Source organism: Chanodichthys erythropterus, chromosome 22, assembly GCF_024489055.1.
Source record: "Chanodichthys erythropterus isolate Z2021 chromosome 22, ASM2448905v1, whole genome shotgun sequence".
Lineage (NCBI taxonomy): Eukaryota > Metazoa > Chordata > Actinopteri > Cypriniformes > Xenocyprididae > Chanodichthys > Chanodichthys erythropterus.
This window is the reverse complement of record NC_090242.1, coordinates 21,421,390-21,448,562: the sequence shown is the minus strand read 5'-3', so window position 1 is coordinate 21,448,562 and position 27,173 is coordinate 21,421,390. Positions and strand designations below refer to the sequence as shown.

At 37.5% G+C, this 27,173-nt stretch overlaps 1 protein-coding gene across 1 annotated transcript in view; it reads left to right on the top strand.

The window, feature by feature from the left end:
* ank1b (ankyrin 1, erythrocytic b) overlaps nt 1-27,173 on the top strand; it is an 82,187-nt gene that overhangs the window by 31,873 nt on the left and 23,141 nt on the right. The window contains exons 2-28 of the mRNA XM_067376600.1: nt 285-383; nt 4,483-4,584; nt 10,176-10,274; nt 11,050-11,148; nt 11,246-11,344; nt 11,422-11,607; nt 11,816-11,914; nt 11,998-12,096; nt 12,724-12,822; nt 13,562-13,759; nt 13,960-14,058; nt 14,625-14,723; nt 14,897-14,995; nt 15,078-15,275; nt 15,838-15,936; nt 16,033-16,131; nt 16,244-16,441; nt 17,615-17,713; nt 19,034-19,132; nt 19,220-19,318; nt 19,774-19,866; nt 20,048-20,120; nt 22,439-22,459; nt 23,709-23,832; nt 23,948-24,011; nt 26,339-26,451; nt 26,695-26,919. Coding sequence (XP_067232701.1) covers nt 285-383; nt 4,483-4,584; nt 10,176-10,274; nt 11,050-11,148; nt 11,246-11,344; nt 11,422-11,607; nt 11,816-11,914; nt 11,998-12,096; nt 12,724-12,822; nt 13,562-13,759; nt 13,960-14,058; nt 14,625-14,723; nt 14,897-14,995; nt 15,078-15,275; nt 15,838-15,936; nt 16,033-16,131; nt 16,244-16,441; nt 17,615-17,713; nt 19,034-19,132; nt 19,220-19,318; nt 19,774-19,866; nt 20,048-20,120; nt 22,439-22,459; nt 23,709-23,832; nt 23,948-24,011; nt 26,339-26,451; nt 26,695-26,919 — 3,080 coding nt within the window. The remainder of the gene's footprint in view (nt 1-284; nt 384-4,482; nt 4,585-10,175; nt 10,275-11,049; nt 11,149-11,245; nt 11,345-11,421; nt 11,608-11,815; nt 11,915-11,997; nt 12,097-12,723; nt 12,823-13,561; nt 13,760-13,959; nt 14,059-14,624; nt 14,724-14,896; nt 14,996-15,077; nt 15,276-15,837; nt 15,937-16,032; nt 16,132-16,243; nt 16,442-17,614; nt 17,714-19,033; nt 19,133-19,219; nt 19,319-19,773; nt 19,867-20,047; nt 20,121-22,438; nt 22,460-23,708; nt 23,833-23,947; nt 24,012-26,338; nt 26,452-26,694; nt 26,920-27,173) is intronic.

Genomic DNA, 27,173 nt, shown 5'->3' with positions numbered 1-27,173 from the left:
CTTGTATTCCTGGGCCTTTGCAAAGGTCAATAGCCCGGTTTCTTGTTAGCGCATTTTTGTGTTGCATTCAAAAAGATTGAAAGCATTTAAGAACATCAGGTGCTCATACTTGTACTTGAAGTTAAACATTACTCACTTAATGGAGCACCGTTTCTTGACCTATTTGTTTAACCACAGCTTCCACAGTTTCAGTGTTTTCACCTGCCCATATGTGTTCATGTGTCTCCATGTGTGTTTCTGCGTGTATTAACATGCTCTATCTTTGTGGTATTGGTGTCTTCTAGGCTCATGTGGTTCAGCGCTGGCTTGTGCATCAGGACAGTAGTTTGAGTGGAGAGGGTTCGTCGGAGGCTCAAGGTGGAAAATGGCACTTTGATGGAAGAGTAAATATCTTAGTACTGCCTCTCAATACTTCCCTCTTTCTGGAAAATCGTGTGTGTTGGTGTGGCTTCTTCAACATTTCTGTCTGTGGTTTCTCTTGTGGTTGTGTAGCTGGTAGAAGTTCTTGTGTTTGAATGTCGTGATGTGGCTAATAACTTCAGTTAGCTCCTCTGGTGTTCCTGCAGTGTTTCTTCATCTTCCTCTCATTCTAAATGGCTCTTATTATGTTTTTTATTGTGTTGTATGATTATTTATTTTTCTAATGTGAGATTTTGTCCGTGTGATTTAAGTGCGTACTTGTTTGTGTAGGTGTGTGGCTTTTTTCTGTTTATCAGATATGTTTTGGCGGTAAAAGCTTGCTCAGAGATCGTCCCCCTGCTGTTTCTTCTGATTGCTGATATCTGTCAGAATGTCACTTACTCTATCAACAGATGCACTATAGAGATTACAAAGGGATAATGTAGACTAATGTTGACTTGTCAATAAAAATGGGCCATTATACAGGAATACATGAAAACTGATATATATATATATACATTTTTATTCAAACATTAACTTAAGTAAATTCACTGTGTGAGTGCCGACCTTCAGCTACTGTGTAAAAAATCAACCCGCTAAAATTGAAAACTTGAGTGTAATTGCTGCTTTCATTTTTTAAGGACAAATATGTTGTTAAGAAAAATATGAAATGTAATATTATATAAAATAATGTGAGTATGTGTATATATACATTAATATTCAAAACTTTGTGGTCAGAAAGATTAAAAAAAAAAAAACATTTTTGAAAGTAAAGACATTTATAATGTAGAGTCAAAAGTACAGACTTTGGTACCAAGACGGTACTGAAATTTTAAAAATGTGACACTTTGAGTGCTGTTGAGCAGATTCGTAAACACCTCTGATTGGCCATTGTGTTCACATGCTCTGATATGTCTGTGATTGGCTTCAGTGATCAATGACCCTCTTCGCCGAGCGCTTACACAGATACACACGGGAGTGTTTGAACACTCCTGCTTTCAAATTCAAACACTTCTGTGTTCTTTCAAACGCTCCTGTGCATTGATCATTGTAGCCAATCAAAGACATATCCGATGAGTGCGTGAACACAATGGCCAATCAGGTGTTTATGAAGCTGCTCAACAGCGCTCAAAGCGTCACAAACTAAAGTCGGTACTTTTGACAATTCTTACAAAAGATTTCTATTTCAAATGAATGCTTTTTTTTTTTTTTTTTTACTTTTTATTCATCAAAGTTTTCCAGCATCCCATCTCCTCACTTTTAACTATTCATATCCCCACCTGGGATGGGGGAATTTCTCTGGGTTAGGGCCATATTCTGAGCTTGGAGCCCTCCCCTCGGACAGCAAGCCAAATACGCATAACTTTTACTCTGTTTAGTTATATGTAAGTGTGAACTTCTGAAATGCATTAAGGTTTCCAAAAAGAAAAAATAATAATAATAATTAAGCAACACAGCTGTGTTTAACATAAGAATTGAGCATCAAAACAGCACATTTGAGCATCAAATCAACACAGAATGATTTCTGAAGAACAATGAAGTAATGATACTGAACATTCAACTTTTCCATCACAGGAATAAATAGCATTTTAAAATATATTAAAATAAAATGCAGTTGTTTTGCAGTTTTAACTGTATTTCAAATAAATGCATGCTTGGTGAGCATAAGAGACTTATTTTATAAAAAAGATTTTAAAAAATATTTCCAACCCCAAACTTTTGAACAGTAGTGTGTGTGTGTGTGTGTGTGTGTGTGTGTGTGTGTGTGTGTGTGTGTGTGTGTAATACATAACATAAAATCACTGGCCATTTTCTAAGTAATTGCTTTGTTATCTCATTTATCAGGTAATAAAAATATATTCACATTGTATCATGATCAGGGGGCTGGGCCACTTTCGTGCTAATGACAAGTCCATGGCAAGATCCACCAGCCTGTCCTTTTCAGTATATTTCAGAGACAAGTCAATCCATCAAAATTATGTTTGAGGTGAACATTAATTTTTCAGGAAGAAAATTACCCCAAACACATCTCAAAGTTCAATAACTATCAAAAGAACTATCTTAAGGTGAATAACAACTCTGTATACAGAGTATACAAAGTGTCAACTCAATACCATAAAACACCACAGAATTTATTAGTGGCCCACTTAAAATAGCCACTTTTCCACCTTTGGGCTAAACAGTTTTAAGAAACAATTTCAGTTATATTTCCACTTGAGCTTGGTTTGGCAAGGCCAAAGAGTTCTGTTATCAGCCCCACAGTGGAAAATGAAACCATATCTGTACAGGCTTGGCCGCATCGCCACAGAATGGAACATTTAAGCAATGAGAATTGTTTGGCCCAATGGTAGACAAGTGGCTAATGTGTGAGCAAATGCTCTGGGAATTGCTACAGGCTCAAAAAGGCTATAGAGACAGTTTCAAGAAAGATATGTTAACTGAATGTTGTTGAAAATTATTAACCAAAAAACTTATGTTGGTTTGTATTTGTGTGAAACAGAAGAAAACAGGTTAAAGAATTTGTGAATCACATGTGAAAAAAGTTCTGCAAGCTGATTGTGGATAATGATTGCTGAAGAATGGCTTTTCAAGAAGAGGGAAAGAAATTTCAGTCCCTAAATGGAATACAGTTAGATTGTGAATTTATTCAGCGGTTGGTTTCAGTAAGATATGATGGCGCACACTCACAGTATTACTGCTTAGTCATGTTGACGGATATGTTTTGCTATGCTGTCACCTGAAGACTTAGAAAATAAGGGTTCAAAATGACTTCTCCTGCCTCACACAGTATTCCATCCACAGTTTTGATTGGGGTGGGGTGGGGGCTGGCCTGTCAATCATCCCTACTGAAGAACAGAGCAGAGACAATCTGAAATATCTAGACTGCAGAGTATCTGTCAAATCAATTCAAGGACTCAATATAACTGTGACCACATCAGAGCAAACTGCATTAGTCATCACATGGAAAACCACAAAATATCACTCATGGATTTTTATACAGAGCAGCAGGAAAGAAGAATTCTGGGTAGGGAGTTCAAAACAAAAAAAAGTCTCAAATAGAACAGGGCGAAATAGAGTCGTGTTTTTGAAATATTGCAGTGCAGATGGGAATCTGAAAAGCTCAATGTTCTGGACCCGTTGGCATGATCACTGCAGGAGGGAGAGAGAAAGACGAAAGGTAGGCTTGAGAACAAGTATAGAGGCTGTTAACTATTCCACTGAGAAAAAACAGCCAAGATCAAGAGGATCGCTCCATAGACAGACAGATGAAAAATGGTAAAGAACTTAGACTAACAGAGAAAAATAATACAGATTTATGTGAAGAAATTAGGTCTGAGTTTTGCACAGCTTGCATGACATGAACAACTGGGTATTATACATTTTGTCCTTGCTTTTTTTATGCACTTTTTATGTCCTAAATCATATTTTAAGACAATTACATTATTTTAAATATAAAAATTATTATTGTTATTTAGTGATATTTAAAGCTGAAGTATTTAATTTTTGGGCCATCACCAAATGTAATTAATAAAAATAATGCCTTTTCAAAGGTTTCTTTGGTTGGACAACCAGATAGTCCCGCCCCCAAATTTACACCATTGGTTGATTTGTTAATATGATGGGATGGTCGAAATGTTTAAATGTTTTGATAGCTCACTGCACATTTTGCCTGGGAAAAATACAAATTGCTTTATTTTCTCTACAAAATAAGCTGGGATACAAGAACACACTTCAACTTTAAAGCAATATCAGGCATTAACAGAACATAACTTTGGAAACAAAAGTCTGTAACTTTGGAAAATCAGATTTTACATAGAGAAAAATGAATTCAGTAACTCATGAGTTGCTGTTATGTGGCCCATGAGCCGACTGAAACCAGATACTCATCTCCCCTGTGGACATACGCAACTCAGAATGAATTCCAATCAGTGCTGTAAGTCAGACTGTATCATTGATGTTTTATTAAGTGCTAAACATCCAGAATACCTTGTGCAAAAAAACTGTTGTAATTGAACAATCCCTTCCCTATTCAGATTGGCATTTATTTTTCCTTTCTTCTCTCTCTTATCTTCTCTCCCTCAGGCGGATACAACAACCAGTTTTCTCCGTGCTGCACGCTCAGGTAATCTGGAAAAAGCTCTAGACCATATCAAAAATGGAATAGACATCAACATAGCGAATCAGGTGAGAAAAAAAAAATCCATCCTGCAATGTCAAGCATCAAGCCATGTGCGTGAGTGTGTATGTATAAGTATTACCCTTAAGGTTTAATTTGTTTAAAATGATTGGTAACACTGTACATTATTTGAGTTTCATTTGGTAATAAACTAACAATCAGCAATATATTCTTAAATGTTCATGTTCATGTTAGTTTACAGTGCATTAACTAATGTTAACAGATACATATTTTGTTAAAAAGTTGTAGTAAATGTTGAGATTAAAAATAACTAAGATTAATAAGTGCAGTAGTACTTTTAAAAAACAAATCCTGTGAAAATAATGCCATAAAATAGTTTAAATGTAACTCTACACCCTTGGTTCATTTAGTATTCATAAAGCCATGAATATGCAAATTAGTTCCCACCTCCACTCAATCACACAACCTCGGAAATATTGGTTTAACTCAGCCATATATGTTTTGAACCAGAAACTGATTCAGAAAAAGAGTGAATTATCAGGCCTGTTTCTAGTAGGGGGTACTACTCAAATGACATCAAGAGCACCCTCAGTTGATACCGTAATAATATCATATTGATGAAACACATTTGGTTAACGTTCCAGTGCATATTTGTGTTTGCGCTCCAGAGAGCGTCAAATGTTTCTATTTACAACGTGTTCTTGCGGCGGTGAGCGATGTAGCCAATCACAGACATGTTTGTTGATCTCTTAAACGCAGTGGCCAATCAGAGGTGTTTAATTTAGTCAGAATCCACTCACAAGTCAATACTGTTATACTGCTGACATGGAAGCAGACGAAGACGATGATGAAGAGAACCCAAGTGCAGTTTATTTACAGTGTCCAAAGATGCAAAACATGAAACATAAAGTATAAACAAAATCAAAAACATGAAACAAACCATGAACAAACTTGACTATGAACATACCTGGCACATGGAAGTATGGAACAGCATACATACTTCAATACGTAACATCTAGATAAGGCAATCATGAGGGCTTAAATACGTGATACAGGGGAGCACGTGACTAACACAACCAATGAAAAAACAAAACCACAAAACAGACGTGACAAAACGCTGAGTTTTTGTTCAGTGGTGAGTTCTGCATGTTGACACATCCTCTCATTAACAAAGTGTAGACATGATGTAAATAACAGATTCATTGTGCAGTGTTGACAACTTTATTGATTATAACAGTACTTTGTCAGATCTCAAACTGAGATGAGTAACAGCTTTTTTTATTATAAAGGGAGCGGCCTTTATGTGTTTTCTAGGCTATATATAATTCATTCAGAATTTTAATAAAAGTCAACAAATAATGGTAATTTATATGATTAGCCTTTGGCTGATTTGACTACGTTATCAAACAGCTAATAATTTGTTGCTAATTTTACACAAACCATTTTCCCGTTAGCTTTCTAAAAATCATCATTTCTAGAAATAATGATATTAAAAGCCCCGCCCCACTCATTGATGGGATTGGTTACAAGTTTGTGACCTAGGAATTAGGGGCGGTTGCAAACCGTGTTTTTGGTACACTGCAGATTTAAGGAGAAAATATTCCGCAGTGATGTTGACTGATGAATTTGCACATGGTTTGTCTTAAAGGATTAGATTTTTTAAATGAAAATTATCCTAAGCTCACCCTCAAGCCATCCTAGGTGTATATGACTTTCTTCTTTCTGATGAACACAATCGGAGATATATTAATAAATTTCATGACGCATCCGAGCTTTATAATGGCAGTGAACAGGGGTCATGAGTATGAGCTGAAGAAAGTGCTTCCATTCACATGGAAGAGATATGGAAGAAACAGCAATGCATTTGTGTAAGAAAAAAAATCCATATTTAACCAGTTATGAAGTCCATATTCCGCCAGACCGCCTTCCGTATTCAAGTTATGAAGAAAGTGTAAACTGGCAGCATCGGTTACACTTTTTCCGTAAGTTGAATAGGGAAAGCATTGGATGTAGCGTAGGCTTTTTGAACTTCAAGAGTTTTACACTTTATCCGTACGTTGAATACGGCTCTAGGGGTTGAATAATAACCCCCCTGGAGTACGTTTATGATGGATGGTCATGGATGTGGATAGAAGCACTTTCTTCAGCTCATACTTTTGACTCCTGTTCACTACCATTATAAAGTTGGGATGCATCAGGATATTTCTTAAAATATCTCCTACATCAGAAAGAAGAAAGTCATATACACCTAGGATGGCTTGAGGGTGAGTAAAGCTTGGGGTAATTTTCATTTGAAAGTGAACTAATCCTTTAAAGCATATTTAAAACACCCCATAGGCAGATATTTAAAGGTCCCGTTTTTCGTGGGTTTTTTTAAGCTTTGATTGTGTTTATAGTGTGCAATATAACATGTGTCATGTTTTGCGTGTAAAAAAAAACAGTATTTTTCACATAATTTACTTATCTGTATACCGCTGTTTCCACTGTCATAAAAACGGGCTGATGACTTCCTTGTTCTATGAAGTCCCTCCTTCAGAAATACGTAACGAGTTCTGATTGTGCCAGCGGTTCCTGTGTTGAGATTCGACAGCAGCTTAGCTTACCAGTTGTGGTCCATAAACAACGCCTTCTCCAGACAAAGAGGGAACTGCTCCATCTTTCAAGAATAATCTTTGTGCGAATCCGGCATTAAACTGATTGAGATTGAGGAAGCTGTCTTCAGCAAAATGTGCTGCACATAGTTTTACATGTGGATTATAATTTTCGGGAACCGAGTTAAACATAAATTGTAACCATTGATCTCTAAGTACAGTGTCCATGGGAAGGCCAAACAAAGGTGATTGGACTGCGGGATGAAAATAACAGCGTTTCAACGACATGGCGACAAACACACTCTACAAACGCAACTCTTGCTCTTCTCCGTTGGAGCGCGTTAGTCAAAAAACTGTTTTAGTGATGTCATTAAAGAAGGAAGTAGAGGGATGTAGTCCAAACTGGCCGTTCGATGTAGGCGACTTCTGTTAAATAAAATATCTCGCTTGGCATTGAACTTTGAGGTTTAAAATTTTACAGATTTTATTTATACTCTAACAACGTTTGAAAAAGTTTGAAACATGGGATCACGAAGAACGGGACCTTTAAACAACATTAAAAACTTTTTAAAAGATTTTTACCACTTTAACAAAGACTTCTTATTATTATTACAGTTATGAATGATACCTCAAATCATGGAAATTGTTGAGGAGATTTTTCAATTTTAATTTCTGTGATTGATAAAACACCTAAAAAAATCATTTTAGATTTATTTTAGAGGACAAAACACCTAACAACCACCCAAACAACCTAGCAAGTCCATAGCATCATGCTTGAAATCTCTCAGAACTCTTTAGCAACTGCATGACAACACCAGTCTCACATCCACCCCTTGAAAGCCAAAAGTAACTTTGAAGCCCATTAATAGTACTGGCTAAATTCAGAAATTGCTATTTAGAGCTATAAATTCATTATATTGTAGATTACGGTCTACATCTCTCCCTCTCTCTCTCTCTCTATCTCTCTCTCTCTCCGTGTGTGTGTTTGTTTGCACAAGTGTGTGTGTTTTCGCATCTGTATTAACCCCCCAATGCTCGTGTGGTCGGACAGTACAGCTGTGTTTACAGTGTCAATACAGAGCTGTGTTCAATGCCCTAATCAGTAAATTGCCATAATTAATCAAGCCAGCATGTCTTCCTCCTCTAACCCCACACCAGTCATGCTTTTGCAACCACTTGCATCATAACACTTGCTTACTTGCTTTAAATAGCATATTGTGATATTTGCAGGAGAGCTATGTTTGGTTCTCAGAGATGGGTTAGTGAATGGACCTGAGAAGTTGGCTGGCTTCCCGCATTGAAAAGCTCTGAAAATGAACGCCCACTCTGTATGCTTGCAGCCTGAACTCTCTCGCTCACACACACACACATGCAAACACAAACAAAGACACACACACGTAGACTACTATACCACCTTTTAACATCATTCGACAGACAGGATTCCATCAGGAACCTGTCACGGCCTCCGATATGCAACCTAGACTAAATTTCAGTGCGTCTTGGAGGTTTTTATAGTTACGTGTTTGGATAAACTGAAGGTATACTTCCCCTGTGTGATGCTGATATCACAGCGTGAATGTCTCTGTGCTGTCGCAACACATTCTGTGAAGAGCTTAGACTGGTTTTGACAGTGAGACGGATTAAGCCCTCAGCACGGATGCTTTGGGACTAGAGAAAATTCAAGAATCAGCAAAACCATATTTTAAAGCTCAGAGTGTTTGCTTAATTTACACCTCAGCTTAAAGTAAGTAATAATTGTTAAAGAGATTTTTAGACAATTGATGATCTTGTCATAGAGGGTCATTTGTCTTTATTTTACAGGTGATGAACTAACAGTGGTAAATAGCTGTAATGTTATTAGCCTTTTTATTTATTAACATCTGATGATTAAATAGCCCAAAATAATCTAAGGATCAGAAAAATTGTTCATATGGACCAAAGGTTTAGATTTATTTTAATTTAATTTAACTATTTACTGAAGCACAATACATTTCCTTATACAGTAGTTTGTATAAAAAACAGAGTGAAAATTAAGTCGTTATTCACTTAAAATCTATTCTTGTACATTCTTTTGTATATTAATAAAATGCAAAAAATGCAGTGTAAATTGTTTTGGATAAAGGTGTCTACCAAATGCGTAAATGTAAATTGCTTTTTTGTCTTTTTAGAAGCTTGAAAGCTTCAGTCCCCATTCAAAATTTCATGACCAGAAATTCTCCTTCTGTGTTTAATGATAGTAAAAAAAAATCATTCAAACAATTGTGGCCCTATTTAGGAATTTGGCATAATTTGTCTGAAATACTTATACACTCATTTAAAAGATTGAGGTCAGTTAGTTTTTGTCTATTATGCTCACCAAGACTGCATTTATTTGACCAAAAATACAGTAATATTGTGAAATATTATTACAGTGTAAAATAACTGTTTTAAACTGCATATATATGGACCAATAGAAAAATGAAAGATCCATTGTTGGCGATCTATGCACATGTAAACACCATTAAGCACGTTCAGAGAATATTAATGCCAAGTGGGCATGTTTGGCTGTTATCATCAGGGCTCCTCCCCACTGTCTGCAAGCATTCCTCCATCTCCATTCTGTCTTACTCTCCTCTGCGCATGCACTGTGCAACTGCAGTAGGAGCTCATTAGAGATGAGTGACACTGCAGTATGAAGGGGATTCCAGTCAGACTAGCAGAGCAGAGCCCCCCTATGGCCGAACCAGGCTACACACTTAGCATCCCTACAAAAGCACACACTGTACCATGTGCCGTTCTCCAATCAGCCTTTACCTCTCCCAGCCTTTTTGTTGGTTTCCTCTGCCGCTCTATTTACACACCCTGTTTAATGAGAGCTCCACAGATCTGTACAAGTCTCAGTGCTTCACTGTGTTATTTTTAGGCTGCCCTCCTCTCAGTGAGTCATTTGACAGGTAGACGGGGAGAGATAAAGAGATAAACTTGAAATGTGTCAGGGTGTTTTTTTTTTTTTTTTTTTTTTTGAGACTGACTTTTTCAGCACCTCATGTTTTCTCTTGTATTTGCAGAATGGGCTTAACGGGTTGCACTTGGCCTCCAAAGAAGGCCATGTTAAGATGGTGCTGGAGCTGCTGCACAATGGCATTGCCTTGGAGACTACCACAAAGGTAAATCTACTTTCTTCAGTCAATCAGGCTTCTTCTGGCAAGCCAAAAACAGGTTTATAAATGAGATAGTTCAGACTCTGAAGTTGTGTCCCAAATGACACACCATACACAATGTACTTTTACTATGTACTAAACCGTGTAGTGTATACATTTTATAAGGTTATTTTGTCATTCAGCATCAAAGTCTCATAGTTACGTAATAAAGCTGCAACAGCTGATTGCATGAAGTGTCCAGCATTCCACACTTTGTTTTTTGGTTAATTAAGTGCATCATCTGGGTATTTCAAGTGTACTTTTTCTATTTGGAATTTTCAGTGTGAACACACTACTACGCTCACTACTTATACTACAAAACAACATAGAATAGTGCATAAGTATGCAAATTGGGACACACATTAAATTCTGATTGGCTGAGTTGCTACAGTACATGCTTGGCAACCGAAAACAGTCATTGGCCTACAGATAGGCTACTAAACTCTTGCCTGGTGGAATAAATATTTATTCTGAATATCTCTATTAATAAATAACTATTTTTTGAACATTGCCATTTGTCATATTGGATATTTAATAAAGTTACCATTTTACAAAGTTGTGCATTTAAAATGTGCAGTTTCTCTCATCAGTCAATAAATGCAAAAAATCAGACAGATAAAAACAATAGCAAGCAACATGAGCAAAAATAAAAGCAAAATAAACTCAAATCAAATTCTTCAATATATTCTATAGAAGTCAGATTTTTCTCTTTATTGTATTTACATGACTATTCTTTTTATAGAAAGGGAATACTGCTCTTCATATTGCTGCTCTGGCCGGTCAAGAGAAAGTGGTTGCAGAACTGATAAATTATGGTGCCAACGTCAATGCCCAGTCTCAGGTTGGTCTGAGCCTCAAGACATGAATCAACAAACACAGAAACATGTTGATAAAAAGCTTAATTCATTTGTTCTTTGTTGTTATTTTGTGTTTTGCAGAAAGGTTTCAGTCCCCTGTACATGGCAGCACAGGAGAACCACTTGGAAGTGGTGAAATATCTACTTGAACATGGAGCCAATCAGAGCCTTCCAACAGAGGTGAGTGACACTTTGAAATCAAACACAGCAGAAATCAAAACCCAAATGAATCTACAACTCTTGATTTCATCCCCCAGGATGGCTTTACTCCTTTGGCGGTAGCTCTTCAGCAGGGTCACGAGAACGTGGTGGCCCTCCTGATAAACTATGGCACCAAAGGCAAAGTGCGTCTTCCGGCCCTGCACATCGCGGCGCGCAATGACGACACGCGCACTGCTGCCGTACTGCTGCAGAACGACCCAAACCCAGACGTCCTCAGCAAAGTATGTGTGTTTGTACACATCTGAAAGGTTTTATCTCACCACACATTATGACTCACTAAGCTCAGTGTAGCCGCTCTTGGCTTGTAATTGCAGAGATGACTATGTGACAAGATAAACAGAACTGACTTTGTTTAAAGATCCATCAGCGTAGGTTTTCCTGTTTTGTACATATACTGAATCAATGAAATATGACACTCTTTTCCCGTAGACCGGCTTTACTCCCCTCCACATCGCAGCCCATTATGAGAATCTCAGTGTAGCACAGCTTTTGTTAAACAGAGGAGCCAACGTGAACTTCACGCCGAAGGTCAGTTCAACTCTTACGTTAAATGCCGCTTCCTGCTACATAAATGATTACATGAATTCTCACTTACTCCTTTTCTCTTAAAGAATGGCATCACTCCATTACATATCGCTTCCAGGAGGGGGAATGTGATTATGGTGCGGCTTCTGTTGGATAGAGGAGCTCAGATAGATGCCAAGACTAAGGTACAGTATCCATTAGGGACATTGAATACTAAAATATTAATTACTTATATATTCACGCGCACTTCAATATTGACTAGTTGACTAGTCTAGGGGGCACGTTTTTGTGCTCAAAAATAGTTGGACAGGGCAAGAATAAAACAGAGCAGAAGCATTTCAAAATGTGATCGTAATAATAATAAATAATGCACCTTTTATTCATAAAAATGCAGCAAAGTGCTTAACAGGTCAGAATATAGATCTGAAAAAAATTGTGACAAAATAAAATGAGATGGATTAGTTAAGTTAGATTTAGTATAATCTAAATAGACTAGTCGGTTGGTTTGATGACTAATTGACTAGTCGATCCTCCTGTATCCATCCAACAATAATCACATCTCACAGTGACATTATTTACTGGCTGAGATGAAAAATCACACTGCTGAGACTGCTGAATCTGACTTATTTAAGTCTAGCTCGTGGAGAATGACCTATTTTACTTCCTCATGGGAAAAACAGGTATTTTCTCTTTGTGACAACTTGCTGTTTTAATGGTATACTTTAAAAGGACAGGAAATGCAGATAATGTAGGACGCATTAAAACGTGGCTGATAAATTTCCAGAGATGCTTATTCTTTCCGTTATCTGCAGGATGAGCTGACGCCGCTGCATTGTGCAGCCAGGAACGGTCATGTACGTGTGGTTGAGATCCTGCTAGACCAGGGCGCTCCTATTCAGGCCAAGACCAAGGTGGCTAAACTATATTGCTAAGACGCAGTGTTGGGGGCAACGCATTACAAGTAACTTGCGTAATCAGATTACTTTTTTTCAAGTAACTAGTAAAGTAACGCATTACTTTTATATTTACAACAAAATATCTTAGTTACTTTTTCAAATAAGTAATGCAAGTTACTTTGTTTTCCCATTTATTGACTGACAGCTCTCCTGTCCCCATGTTGAGAGATATCATGAGTAAGTGCAGAGGTGTTGTGTGAGCTGTGTAAACATGATGGTTATTCTAGACTAATTGTGAGCATACATTTACTCATTAAATTCTTCTCCTGTGTCCTATTCTTCTGTATCCCAGATTGGCAGCACAGCTGAAAGACTAGTTTGTTTGAACTGTGCCCTCTACTGTACAGGCGTGAATTTACATTTCCTTCAGCCTGAGGCTTATTTATTTCACTTTTGGTGTGAAAGGGCTGTAACATTTGCCAAAAATAGAACTTTCTTGTTGTTATAAAAATAAACAAACAGTCCAGCCCAGATGAGAAAAAATAACGCATAAAGTAACGTAACACATTACTTTCCAAAAAAAGTAACTAAGTAAATTAGTTACTTTTTTAGGGAGTAATGCGATATTGTAATGCATTACTTTTAAAAGTAACTTTCCCCAACACTGCTAAGATGGGCCATACTGTAAGAGATTTTTAGCTTTATTGCTGGTGTAATCATGCTGTTCAGTTATAATAATGTCTTCCCCTTGCAGAACGGTCTATCTCCCATCCACATGGCAGCACAGGGCGATCACATGGACTGCGTGAGGCAGCTGCTGCAATACAACGCAGAGATCGATGACATCACCCTCGACCACCTGACCCCGCTGCATGTTGCAGCACACTGTGGGCACCACCGCATGGTCAAGGTGCTGTTGGATAAGGGGGCAAAAGCTAATGCCCGTGCTCTGGTTAGTGCATCTGCCGTTTTCTTTTCTCTCTGCTTATCTTTTACCTTTTTTTTTATCTCTTTTAATTAATATTGTCAGTTAATGTAACTGAATTGTACATAGTAGTCTCAACTTGGTCCTCCATACCTCCCATTTAATAGTGTACAACTGTATACAGTGTATATATTAGTTGATTTTTTTTTTTTTGGTGGATTTTTCAGAATGGATTCACTCCATTGCACATTGCCTGCAAGAAGAACCACATGCGGTCCATGGACCTTCTGCTGAAGCACTCTGCATCTCTGGAGGCCGTGACTGAGGTCAGATTACTCTCCGCCTGTCACTTTGATGGATAACCTCTATTCACTTTGCACCATCTTGACCCTTGTAGAAAATAGAAAGGCTATGAAGGAATGAGCAGTGACATATTCAGGATTACTTTGGGACAAGAATATATTAACATTGGCATTTGAGGTCATTACTTTTTTTAATATAAATATATTCAGCAAGGGCACATCAAATCGATTAAGTGACAGTGAAAACATTTATAACGGTACAAAAGATTTGTATTTCAAATAAATGCTATTCTTTTGAACTTTCTATTCATCAAACAATCCTGAAAAGAAATGGATCACAGTTTCCACAAAAATATTAAGCAGCTGTTTTTAACATTAATAGTAATTCAGTTTCTTGAGCACCAAATCAGCATATTAGAGTAATTTCTGAAGGACCATGTGAAGGAAAATTTAGCTTATTCAGCTTTGCCATCACAGGAATAAAATAAGTTTCGAAATATATTAAAATAAGAAACAGTTATTTTAAATTGTAAAGAAACATTCAATTGAAGGACAGAACCCTTTAACACATGCGTGTTCTTGTCTCTTAGTCGGGTCTGACCCCACTTCATGTGGCTGCGTTCATGGGGCATCTCAACATAGTGAAGAGTCTTCTTCAGAGAGGAGCTTCACCCAACGCTTCTAATGTGGTAAGAACGGTGTATGTGTTTATAGCCTCAGATATACTGAACAATCGAATCCCCAAGGCACGGCTCTTCTGCTTTACAAACTGGCTAACGTCTTTAGCAGCAATTATGGCAGTAGTCACAGTTTTCTTTTCAGAACTAAACATTTGTGACTGTATTAAAATGTGCCATTGTAGAAAGTGGAGACCCCTTTGCACATGGCTGCCAGAGCGGGGCACTGTGAGGTGGCTCAGTTCCTGCTACAGAACAATGCGCAGGTGGATGCCAAAGCGAAGGTATGCCAATCATACAAGCTGTTTTATCTTCATTTGTTTTTAAAATCTCATGTTTCCTCTATTTCTCTCTTCCCTTTCACAGGATGATCAAACCCCCTTGCACTGTGCCGCTCGAATGGGACATAAGGAGTTGGTGAAGCTGCTTTTGGAACATAAGGCCAATCCAGACTCGGCCACCACGGCAGGCCACACTCCTTTGCACATCGCTGCCCGTGAGGGACACGCCCAAACCACACGCATCCTGCTCGACGGGAATGCCCAACAAACCAAAATGACCAAGGTTCTCTTCTCTCAGTTAACCCTTTGCTAAACCCCACCTTAAAGTCAGTTGATATAGTCTTTTCTATTGTGGTGCATATCTAAATGAAACAGCTTTTTAAACGAGACAAAATGCAGGACGGGACTTCATTTTGGCCATTGATTGGATTGTTAGATAGTTACCTATTGGTGGATCTCATGTGAGTGACAGGTTGTCCCACAATCGCTCCAGTAAACACGTCATCAGAGAAGAGATTTTTTTGTAAGGGGGAGTGGAAGTTATTTTGATTCGAGATTACAAGGGCACATAAAATTTTAAAAGTATAATGATGTGCACTGACAATTGTTTACAATATTCCATAACAAAGAATTGTCAATTTTGATTTCATGCTAAAATGCTACCGACGAATCATACCTTAAAAACTGTTGAAGTCCATTTAAGTCAAAATCATATTCATTCCTGTGTGACATTCTGTTTGAGTTACAGTAACCAAGGTGGGTGGAGCCTAACAAAGAGTAATTTACAACAAAATATGCACATCTCCACCTGCATTCTCATTATGTATATCTGCTTTTTCTTACAGAAAGGATTTACCCCTCTACATGTAGCATGTAAATATGGGAAAGTGGATGTGGCGGAGCTTCTTTTGGAAAGGGGGGCCAATCCAAATGCAGCTGGAAAGGTAATTCATCAAGACGAACATCTGATATCTCAGTACTATCAGATGACAGTCAGCAGTAGCTGACTGAGGCCATGTGTCTCCTCTCTCCCATCTCAGAATGGCTTGACCCCTCTGCATGTGGCCGTCCATCACAACAACCTTGATGTAGTCAAGCTGCTGGTCAGCAAGGGCGGCTCTCCGCACAGCACGGCGAGAGTAAGATACACATATACACCTATTCTGAGCTGTGATGTTAGCAGTCTATTTCACTCTTTTAAAAACAGTTCAAGAAAAATGGTCACTTTTACTTTTTTTTTCCATTTGACAGAACGGCTACACGGCCCTGCATATCGCAGCCAAACAGAACCAACTAGAGGTGGCGAGCAGTCTTCTGCAGTATGGAGCTAATGCCAATGCAGAGTCACTACAGGGCATCACCCCGCTTCACCTGGCATCACAGGAGGGGCAACCTGACATGGTGGCACTGCTCATTTCCAAGCAGGCCAATGTGAACCTGGGCAATAAGGTGATACAGTGTTAAGCTTTGATTAATAAGTGTTTAGTTTAGGTCAGCAGTGTCAAACTCATTTAAGGTTGAGGGCCGGATAGGAAAAAATTTAACCATGTGCAGGTAGAATTACCTTTTTTATATCTTAGTGTGTTAACATTTAACCTACATTAATATTAAACATACAAACTACAAATTAATTGGCAAGAAAACTACAAAAACAGTAATTACAGTAATTATGATTTTTCATTGCTGATTCCATTTTTTTTTTTTTTTTGCCAATTCCGATACCAGTTGCTGATTTTTTTTCTTTGTTTAAGCAAATTTATTTGTTGTTTATTTGCTCTATAACAGACAAACTGGCCTTAAACAAAATATATATATATCTGTAGCCATTTGAAATTAGAGGCAAGCCCTACATTTTAATCATGATGTAAACAAAGATCCTACATACATGTAGCATCAGGTTTTTTTAATTAGATTCAAAGATTTAAAGCAAAAACAGAATGGTCTGACTTTTGTTTTGTGAAATTATGCTATAATTATACTGTAAGACACCTGCACAAAACAAAAACAGCAGACGGACTGAATGAAAATGCAAATTCACTCTCTTATGGCTATATACAAAGCAGTGCTGCGCTAATAAACACTGCTTTATACGGAGGTAAGATGACAAGAAAATGCTGTCGAAACTCTTCTGAAGACAGTTACCTTATTAGATATATTCATATTAACCCCATACCCCAATTTCAATATTTATCTTTTTCTTCCTATATTTCATGAACAGTGAGCTTTCTGTGCATGGTACAGTTTTTGCTCTGCTGGTGCATCTGTGTCCTTCTCTTTGCGTCCATCTTCAGTGTGCCCCGTCTGGTCTGTGTTAACGTCCTGGTTGCAGACTTAGTAATTATAATATTCCCACACAGATGACATTTCGGAAAATGATTGCACAGCAGTTTGTGTGCAAGCACGGTATAGAGATCACCCATGGCCTATTTTCTATTATTGTTCAAATCATCCCCTGGGCCGGATTGGATACCCCTTGTTTAGATCATAGAAAGTAAATAAATAAAAACCTACATAAAAAAAAAAAAAAAAAAAAAAAAAATTGAGATTGGAAGAATAACTAGAGGAATAGGAAAGGATGCATTTAATATCTATCTGATATCATTTGTGTGTGTGTTTGTACAGAATGGGCTGACACCTCTGCACCTGGTTGCTCAGGAAGGGCATGTGGGCATTGCAGACATGCTGGTGAAGCAGGGTGCATCAGTCTATGCAGCCTCAAGGGTAAGACACTTCAATGCACACACAAACGCAGCAGTGCCATCTGTAGAATGTCCTAGAATTTAGACCCCAAAGCCATGTGTTCTGTAGTCTATGCTACTGCTAAATCAACAAACAGAATCAAATTGTTTTGTTATTTGAAGAAAATATGAGTGGGTTTGTCCAGTACAAACCTTGTTACCCCTATGCTATGATATGGATAATCTTTAGGTCATTGCTATGTGTAGTCTAAGATGTTCTAAGTGTTTTAGGGTTGTTTCGATAAAGTTTCTAGTAAGGTGTTAACAGTGGTGGAGTTGTCTGGAAAAAAAAACAACCTAACCATGTCAGTAATAGCAATATTAATGCTTGTTTAGCAAACAAAAATACTAGGGGGATATTATGATCTTTATGAAATTCACAGTGAGTGACTTTTAACCTTTACAAAACCCATTCTTCACCCATTTAAATTGTTCTGGCTCTGAATCTAAGGGCCTGGGGTGTTGTAATATTAGTTGGCATTGATCTATATGTGCTGAAACCTTGCAGTTGTGGCCTAATGGTTAGAGAGTCGGACTTGTAACCCGAAGGTCACGGGTTCGAGTCTTAGTACCGGCAGGAAATGTAGGTGGGGGGAGTGAACGAACAGCGTTCTCTTCCACTCATATTACCCACAACTGAGGTGCCCTTGAGCAAGGCACCTAACCCCCAATCACTCCATGGGTGCTGCAGCAAAAATGGCTGCCCGCTGCTACAAGTGTGTGTTCACTGTGTGTGTGTTCACTACTGTGTTTGTACTGCGCTTAGATGGGTGAAATTCCGAGTATGGGACACCATACTTGGCCACACGTCACTTCACTTCACCTACTCATTTAAAGGGTTAGTTCACCCAAAAATGTGTCAAACCGCCAAACTGCTGAAATCAGGTGACTTTGGCGATCTGAATCATGAATCGATACACTGATTCATAACATTTCGAAGCTTCAGGAAGCAGTGTTTTGAAATCGCCCCATCACTATATAAGTCGTTATTTCGGTTTTTTTTGCACACAAAAACTATTCTCGTCGCTTCATAAAATGATTGTAAAACCACTGTAGTGAGATGGACTTTGTAACAACGTTTTTAGTACCTTTTATGGGTCTTGAGAGAGGAAATGACATTGCTAGCTATGGAGGACTTTCTGAGCCATCGGATTTCAACAGAAATATCTTAATTTGTGTTCCGAAGATGAACGAAGGTCTTACGGGTGTCGAACGACATAATTTTTGGGTGAACTAACCCTTTAACTGTTCACTTCCTTTCTTTTTTCTTTCTCCTCCTTTTTAATCTCTATCTCTTTATTAGATGGGCTACACACCATTACATGTAGCGTGCCACTATGGGAACATAAAGATGGTGAAGTTCTTACTTCAGCAGCAAGCACATGTTAACAGCAAGACCAGGGTAAGTGCTACACATCTGAATGTACTGTACACAGGACACTTTTTGTACACTTTTCGGTATATTTCCCCTCATCTTTTTTTCCCCCAGTTGGGATACACTCCTTTACATCAAGCAGCCCAGCAGGGTCATACAGACATCGTCACCCTGCTGCTGAAACATGGAGCCCTGCCCAATGAGATCACCACTGTGAGCAGACCCTCTTCCCCCATACTTGAAACACGACAATTTTTCTTGCCAAAAAATAGTATACACTGCTTAAATGTCTGATGAAGAGCATTTGGTGTGGGTAATTTTTGCTCTCATGCTGCCAGTCCTCTGCAGTAAACATAAGCTGTTATTTAGTAATTATCCTGCTGAATAGAGCAGCATGGCTAGAATACAGTGGCCCTAAAAATGATTTGTACACTTCAGTTGATATATATATCATATATTATTATATTATATTATATTTTATTATATTATTATATTATATTATATTTGCTATAATGATCATTTTTATAACATAATTTATATTTTATACACCGTATATTACATAAATGACTATTATTATTGCAAATGATCTCTCCCACCACACCAGACAGATAGAATATTATAAGATACATATGAGATTTGGTGACCTGACTGTATGTTATCTGTGGCAGAATGGGACGTCACCCCTGGGTATCGCTAAGCGGCTAGGCTACATCTCTGTCATTGATGTGCTCAAACTGGTGACTGAGGAATCTGTATCTGTGGTGAGAGTCACTTGCATTCTCATGAACTTTATCCAATCTCAGGTTGATATTTCAATCTTCAAAGCTTGATTTGTGGCTTTTATTCTGTCATCTTTCATCTTTTGATAATCTGGTTGTCGTTTTTGAATTGTACGACATTTGCCATCCTGACTTTTTCATATATTCCCTCTCTATCCCTCAGATCACCACTGAGAAGCATCGCATGAGTTTCCCTGAGACGGTGGATGAAATACTGGATGTGTCGGAAGATGAAGGTGCGTACGTGTGGCACATATTGGATTTAGCCTGAAGGATCATACTGCAGTAAATGCCACATTAAAGCGCTGATTCTCAGTTGCAGTGACAAGGTCTCAGTACCATAAGGTTGGTGCTAGACTCTCAATTAAAAACATAAGCCAGTTGGCAGATGGGTTGGTGGGTCATATCCCAAAAGTTACAGTCTGAAGTGAACTAGAGATTAGAGATGTTATCATACTTAAAGACTACTTACTTGATTGCACAGTGTGATTTACACATGTAGGATCAGTTGTGTAAATTAAATGAAATGTCATTTACACACCCCCATGACCCGTATGGCTTATTAAGCAGTTATTTAGCAGGATCCAAGCTGCTCTTTTTTATACAATTGAAATAAAACCAACATTAACTGAAATAAAATAAACGTATTTTAAGCTACTAGCATTTCTGATTTTTGTTTAAAGTACTAAAAAAATTAGCATTTGGTGTGGGTAATTTTTGCTGTCATGCTGCCAGTCCTCTGCAGTAAACATAAGCTGTTATTTAGTAATTATCCTGCTGAGTAGAGCAGCATGGCTAGAATACAGTGGCCCTAAAAATGATTTGTACACTTCAGTTGATATATATATCATATATTATTATATTATATTATATTATATTATATTATATTATATTATATTATATTATATTATATTATATTATATTATATTATATTATATTATATTATATTATATTATATTATATTATATTATATTATATTATAATTTTATTTTATATATATTTTATACACTGTATATTACATAAATTACTATTATTCCAAATGATCTCTCCCACCACACCAGACAGATAGAATATTATAAGATACAGATGAGATTCAAAACAAAACCAACATTAACTGAAATAAAATAAACTTATTTTAAGCTAGTAGCATTTCTGATTTTTGTTTAAAGTACTAAAAAAATTAAAATTAAATAAACTAAAACATAATACTATATAGACCTAATTGAACCTAATGAAAATGACAAAAACACAACAGAGACTTAAAATTTAAAATTAAAAACAATATATAAAAATAATCAAATTATTATTTATAAATTAAAAAAACTATTGTATATCAAGTATATCAGTGTTACTAAAATAACACTGATGGTGACCATGGTTGTAAAACATTTTAGATATCATTTATCAGACAAAGTTATCATAATGGCTTCAGAAGACTTGAAATATAGTGTTTGATTCGAATCAGAGCATGTGAGTGAATTGGAATTGGAGTGGTGTGACGCTCCGCTCAATATTCCACTCTGTCTGTGATCACTATGATCAGATGATTTCTTAACTGCTGTTTTCTCACCACTGTTATTTTTGTTGTATGTCTATTTTGTTATTGAGGGGAAGGTGCACAGCACATATTTACATATTCCTTTAAACGGAACTGCAATCAGTTAACAGTTTAGTGCTGCGAAGGTATTTCAAACTTCTTTCTATCCATAAGCAAAAAACTAAAAAGAACTTCGCTGTTAGTATATCAGAAAATGAATCTTTGCTCTACACTTCCTTTTAATTTCTTCTCTTTCTTTGTTCTTAACTTTGATGTTTATTTTGCATTAGGCTATGTCCCAGACAGCAACATAGTGTGGCCCAGATCCGGCCCACATCTGGTAAATGCGGGTTACACGTGGACAAGATGTGGGCCGGATCTGGACTGACACTACATTGCAGTCTGGGGTATAAGATGCGCAATTTCATTAAAACAATATTTAAATTCCATAACCTTACACTTATTGCTTATTTCACATATTCTCAAACCAGCTTATCACAAAGAGCATTCTGGGTTGAGCGAGCGGCCCTGAGCGGACTGAGCAAGCGGAGCGTAATATTCAGAAAGGCGTGCTCTGCTCCGGAGGAAATACTGCTCCGCTCACATGCTCTGATTCGAATGGAATACTTTTATGAGACTTTTGTGGTGCTTTTATGCTTTTATGTCTATTTTGATGCTTGACATCCATTGGTCTCTATCAAATTTCAATGTATGGAAAAGAACAGCTTGGACATTCTGCTGAACATTTCCTTAAGGATACGGAACAAAGAAAGTTTGAAAAGAATAATTAAAAGATGACAGAACTTCCATTTTTCTTTGGTCTATCCCCTTAAGCTTCATTGGCTCTAATCATTTTATGTGCTTGTTTCTTCTGAGAGATGATTGATAAATTTCCATTTATTTAGGACTTTAATGGATTGAAAAAGCAAAAGCAAGTATGTCATGATATTCTAAACCTACTGTAAATCTACGGTAGCATCGCCAGCCTGAAATGTTCCTTCTTCCTTCCTGCTGTAGGAGTTGCTCAGCTAACATTAGGTAGGAGCGTCTCCCACTCTCTGGCTTGGTTGTCCGGTACTGAGTGGTTCGTGAAATATGTGCCTCCATTTCAAGCACTCTCATCTTGTCTCTGACTCTCAAGTCTCTCTAACTGCTCTCTATTCTAACATGTCGCTTTGTGTTACTACGGCGTCAGCCCCTCATTATCGTGTGGTCATGATGTTTCTTTTCCTTTACTGACAGTAATGTGTTTGTGGATCCATCATTAACAGGACTGCATTTGAAATTACTTTGTGTTCTCAAAACTCTGTTTGTGCCAGGGTGTTTCTTCAACTATGGGTACTTTTGGCCTTGTGCAATAAATAAAAACACTTAAAACATATACTTTTATTCTTTATTTATGTCTAAAAGTGGATATACAGGCATTACAGGAGAATTCAGACTTTTAGATTATTTAATGTGTTTAGTTAATATTGTCTTATTTTGACACCAATCTCATATTGATCTCATATTATATATAAAAAAATGACTTTATATTACTTTATTTTATTAATGTTATTTGATTAATAGTATATTGTTATTTATATTAAATTATTAGTAACATTTTTATTTTGTTTATACATACATACATATGTATATAGATGGATATTTTCATATTTTTCATATTGGGTAAAACTATGAAAGTTATACATAAAAGGTATATCAAAAATAAATATTGAAGACATTGAAAAAGAAAAACATTGAAATGTGTTTGTTTCAGTTAAAATCAACAGCTGGGACCCGTAGTGCCCGTAGTTGAAGAAACGCCCATAGACGAGGTTCTCTTTATCTAAACACTATGGGAGTCACACTGGGAGTGGATAATTTTACTAATTGATGATGATTATTTGACTCAGCAGAGGGCTCCAAAATGAACTGATACAGTAGCTGTTTTACACGTCTCTGAACACCTGTGATTAAGCCCCTACAATAACATCAAACAATCTCTCCCATGCAGATTAAGTGTGATCTTCTCTGCACTACCGGGCATGCCCACTTCAGTAACCAATACCATGCAATCTTATGGAGTTTCTTGATTTCTTCATGTTTTCCATTGGCTCTGTTTGTGTCTGACTTCATTGCTTGGACTTGGTGAATGAGTGAAGGTACTTGTTTGTGCTTGACCGGGAATGATGGTGGACTGTGAATGCTGAAATGACTTCTGAGCTTTCCTTCCTTCCTCTTAATCATCCTTTTTCCTGCAAATCTCCTACATCAGTGTCTGTGACATATTTTGTGCTGTATGTAGGTGATGAACTTCTCGGGATGGATGGGGCTCGCTATTTGAAGCTGGATGACCTAAAAGACCAGGATGATGATTTTCTGTCCCCCAAGAAAACCCTGAGAGATTTTGAGAGCGGGATGGGCACGACGTAGGTCTCAAGAGCACAATGCAACATTTTTTTTCCTTTGACTAAGAACAAGAATAAACATTTTTTTTTACTTTAAAACGAAGTAGATTACAACTATCTCCTTCATTCTCTCCAGACCTTACTCTCCCGCAATTCCCAGAATTCCATGCGTGTCACCTGAAACTGTCATGTTGGACCAGGTATTGTTCTTTTCTGCTTCATGTGCTGAAATAAGAAATGTTCGTTGCTAAAAAATCCAGGTCTGGTGTTATCTAACTGGTCAAAGATTTTCAATAGATGGTCTAAGCCAGCAGTTCTCAACCATTTTGACACCATTGTCCACAACAAAATTTGAAGGTCCCCTTAGCCTTCAATTTAGTTTTGAAAACTTATTTTAATCTATTTGTACTCCTAGTTTCTGTAAATTAAAACAAAAACTAAAATAATTGCAGTTAAAATAATTACATTTACATAATAATTACTAAAATAATTACAGGTTTTAAGAACTGAATGTTCTGCAGGGTTCCTGGGTTTTAACCAATTAATTTACATGACTTTTCCAGTCTTTTATTTCAGAATTTACTGGATAAGGATTAAGGATAAGGATTTTTTAAAAAACATTTTTACACTTTTACTTCCCAATACAATATTTTAGAGCTTTGCATAACTAGACATTTTTTTTATTTTATTTTTTGTTATTTTCAGCCTTCATTTTGACCCTCTGTCTGAAACTATCCAATTGTAAAGGGTTAGTTCACCCAAAAATTAAAATAATGTAATTTATTCTACACCCGTCTTTCGTTCATCTTCGGAACACAAATTAAGATATTTTTGATTAAATCCATTGCCTCAGTGAGGCCTCTATTGCCTGCAAGATAATTAACACTTTCAATGCCCAGAAAGCTGCTAAAAATAGTTCATGTGACTACAGTGGTTCAACCTTAATAATATAAAGTGACGAGAATACTTTTTGTGCACCAAAAAAAAATAAAAAACTTTTCAACAATATCTAGTGATGGGCGATTTCAAAACACTGCTTTGAAGCTTTACGAATCACTGATTCAAAACAAAAGATTCGTAAAGCTCCAAAGCAGTGTTTTGAAATCGCCCATCACTAGATTTTGTTGAAAAGTCATTATTTGGGGTTTTTTTTGGCGCACAAAAAGTATTCTTATTGCTTTATAATATTAAGGCAGAACCACTGTAGTCACATGAACTGTATCAAATATGTTTTTAATAGCTTTCTGGGCATTGAAAGTGTACAGTAAATTAACTTGCTGGCTATGCAGGCCTCACTGAGCCATCAGATTTCATCAAAAATATCTTAATTTGTGTACTGAAGATGAACAAAGGTCTTATGGGTGTAGAACGACATGAGGGTGAGTAATTAATGATTATTAATGAATTTTTATTTTGTGGTGAACTAACCCTTTAAGGGCAGCTCCTTTAAGGCTTATCAGTAAATGGTCACTGTTATGATTGGCTAACATGATTGCATAGGAAACATTATCAAGGCCCCTTTACTGTTGCACATGAGTAAGTGTTTTGAAAACAGTATAAAAATCCGTATAAAATCGTCATTTACAAAAAAAGTGTTATGAAATAATGTAGTTAGTTTGTGATGCAGCTGCTGTCAGATCCAATACAGTCGGCTGCTTTAGTTATGCCTCGTTGACAAAACAAAATGCTTAGAACAAACATATAATCCTCAGACGAGATCTGGGACACCATTGAAATAAACCATCCACTTGTTTCCCACTCTGGGATTCTTCTAAAGTCTGTACAGAGACTCAAATGAGCTGTTTAAACAGGATGCACCAGAGCAAACGTATTTTCACTCTTCCATTTGTCCTGTTGTCAGCAGTGGAGTATGTCAGAAACTGAATGCGCATTTGTTTCCAGTGTAGACAGTGTCAGTGATTATAATGGGTTCTACTTGCTTTTGACGTGACGCTCACATCCAGTGTAGGCCAATGTCAGCTGTTAAGTGACTGAATGCCAGTGGGCGTGGCCTATAGAGCAATGATGTATGACTTGCTCTGGAGTAAGTCATATGCAAATGTATTTAGCCGTGTGTTGTCACAAATCCCACAATAGCCAAAGGAGCCATTTTTGGAGCTTTTTTTTGTTCATAATGAGGAGGATGTTTTAGGCTATTAACTGTTTTAATGCTACAAAGACCTCTTATATGTCAAAAGATTAAAGCAAATTTGATTTCTCATATCATGACCCCTTTAAGTTATTTTGAGGCCCTCTTGAAGTTTGCAGAGGCCCTGGCTAAGAACCACTGGTCTAACCTGGTAGACCTCTTTTTTTTTAAAGTTGGTTAGGACTGGTAGACCAGCTTGGCTAAGCTGGAAGAAGTTAATTAGAGTTAATTTTCTAAACAGCTTGACCAGCTTCTATGACCTGGTTTTCCGAGCAGAGTTGACCCTTTCTCTCTTTACACTCATAAAGCTGTCATTGTACCTCTGTTTGTGTGTGTCTTTGTGTCCGTGTGATCTGTGCTACTCCTGTGTGTCTGCAGCACACACCTGTCCCTTTGCCAAAGGAGTACGACGAGGACTCTCTAATCCCCAGTAGTCCAGCCACAGAGACCTCAGACAACGTTAGCCCAGTGGCCAGCCCCATCCACACTGGGTCAGTGCACGTACTTCACATTCAGCCTAAACAAATCCAGTAACCGGACGTTACGAACACTTCTCACCGCTTTTATCTCCGTATTTATCTGTTGGTCAAAAATGCTTATTTTTATACCTGTCTTCACTGTCATCTTGTGTCTAGGAGTAGGTTCTTTTGAAGAGGTTTTAGATTTATACTGGGCTTCCAGCTATTTTGAAAGTTCATTGTGCCTGATTTGCTCACCGGCTGCTTGTTTGACAGGTTCCTGGTCAGCTTCATGGTGGATGCGAGAGGCGGGTCCATGCGGGGCAGCAGACATAATGGTCTGCGTGTGATCATCCCGCCACGGACTTGCGCCGCCCCCACACGCATCACCTGCCGTCTGGTCAAACCACAGAAGCTCACCACCCCACCTCCTCTAGTGGAGGGAGAGGGACTCGCATCTCGTATTATCTCTCTAGGGCCTTCCAGTATGCAGTTTCTGGGGTAAGGGTGTGTGTGCGCACACGTGTGCAATAAGGATAGCAATTGCTTGCAATTCTAGTTGTGCTATTTTGGTTCCTTAAAAGTGCAATGTGTAAAATTTGGGAGGATTTATTGACAGGAATGCAATATAATATACACGTAACTATGTTTTCAGAGGTACATAAAGAGCTTACATAATGAACCGTTATGTTTTTATTACCTTAGAATGAGCCATTTCTATCCCCCCCTCTATGTCAAGTTGCCATTATGTGCCA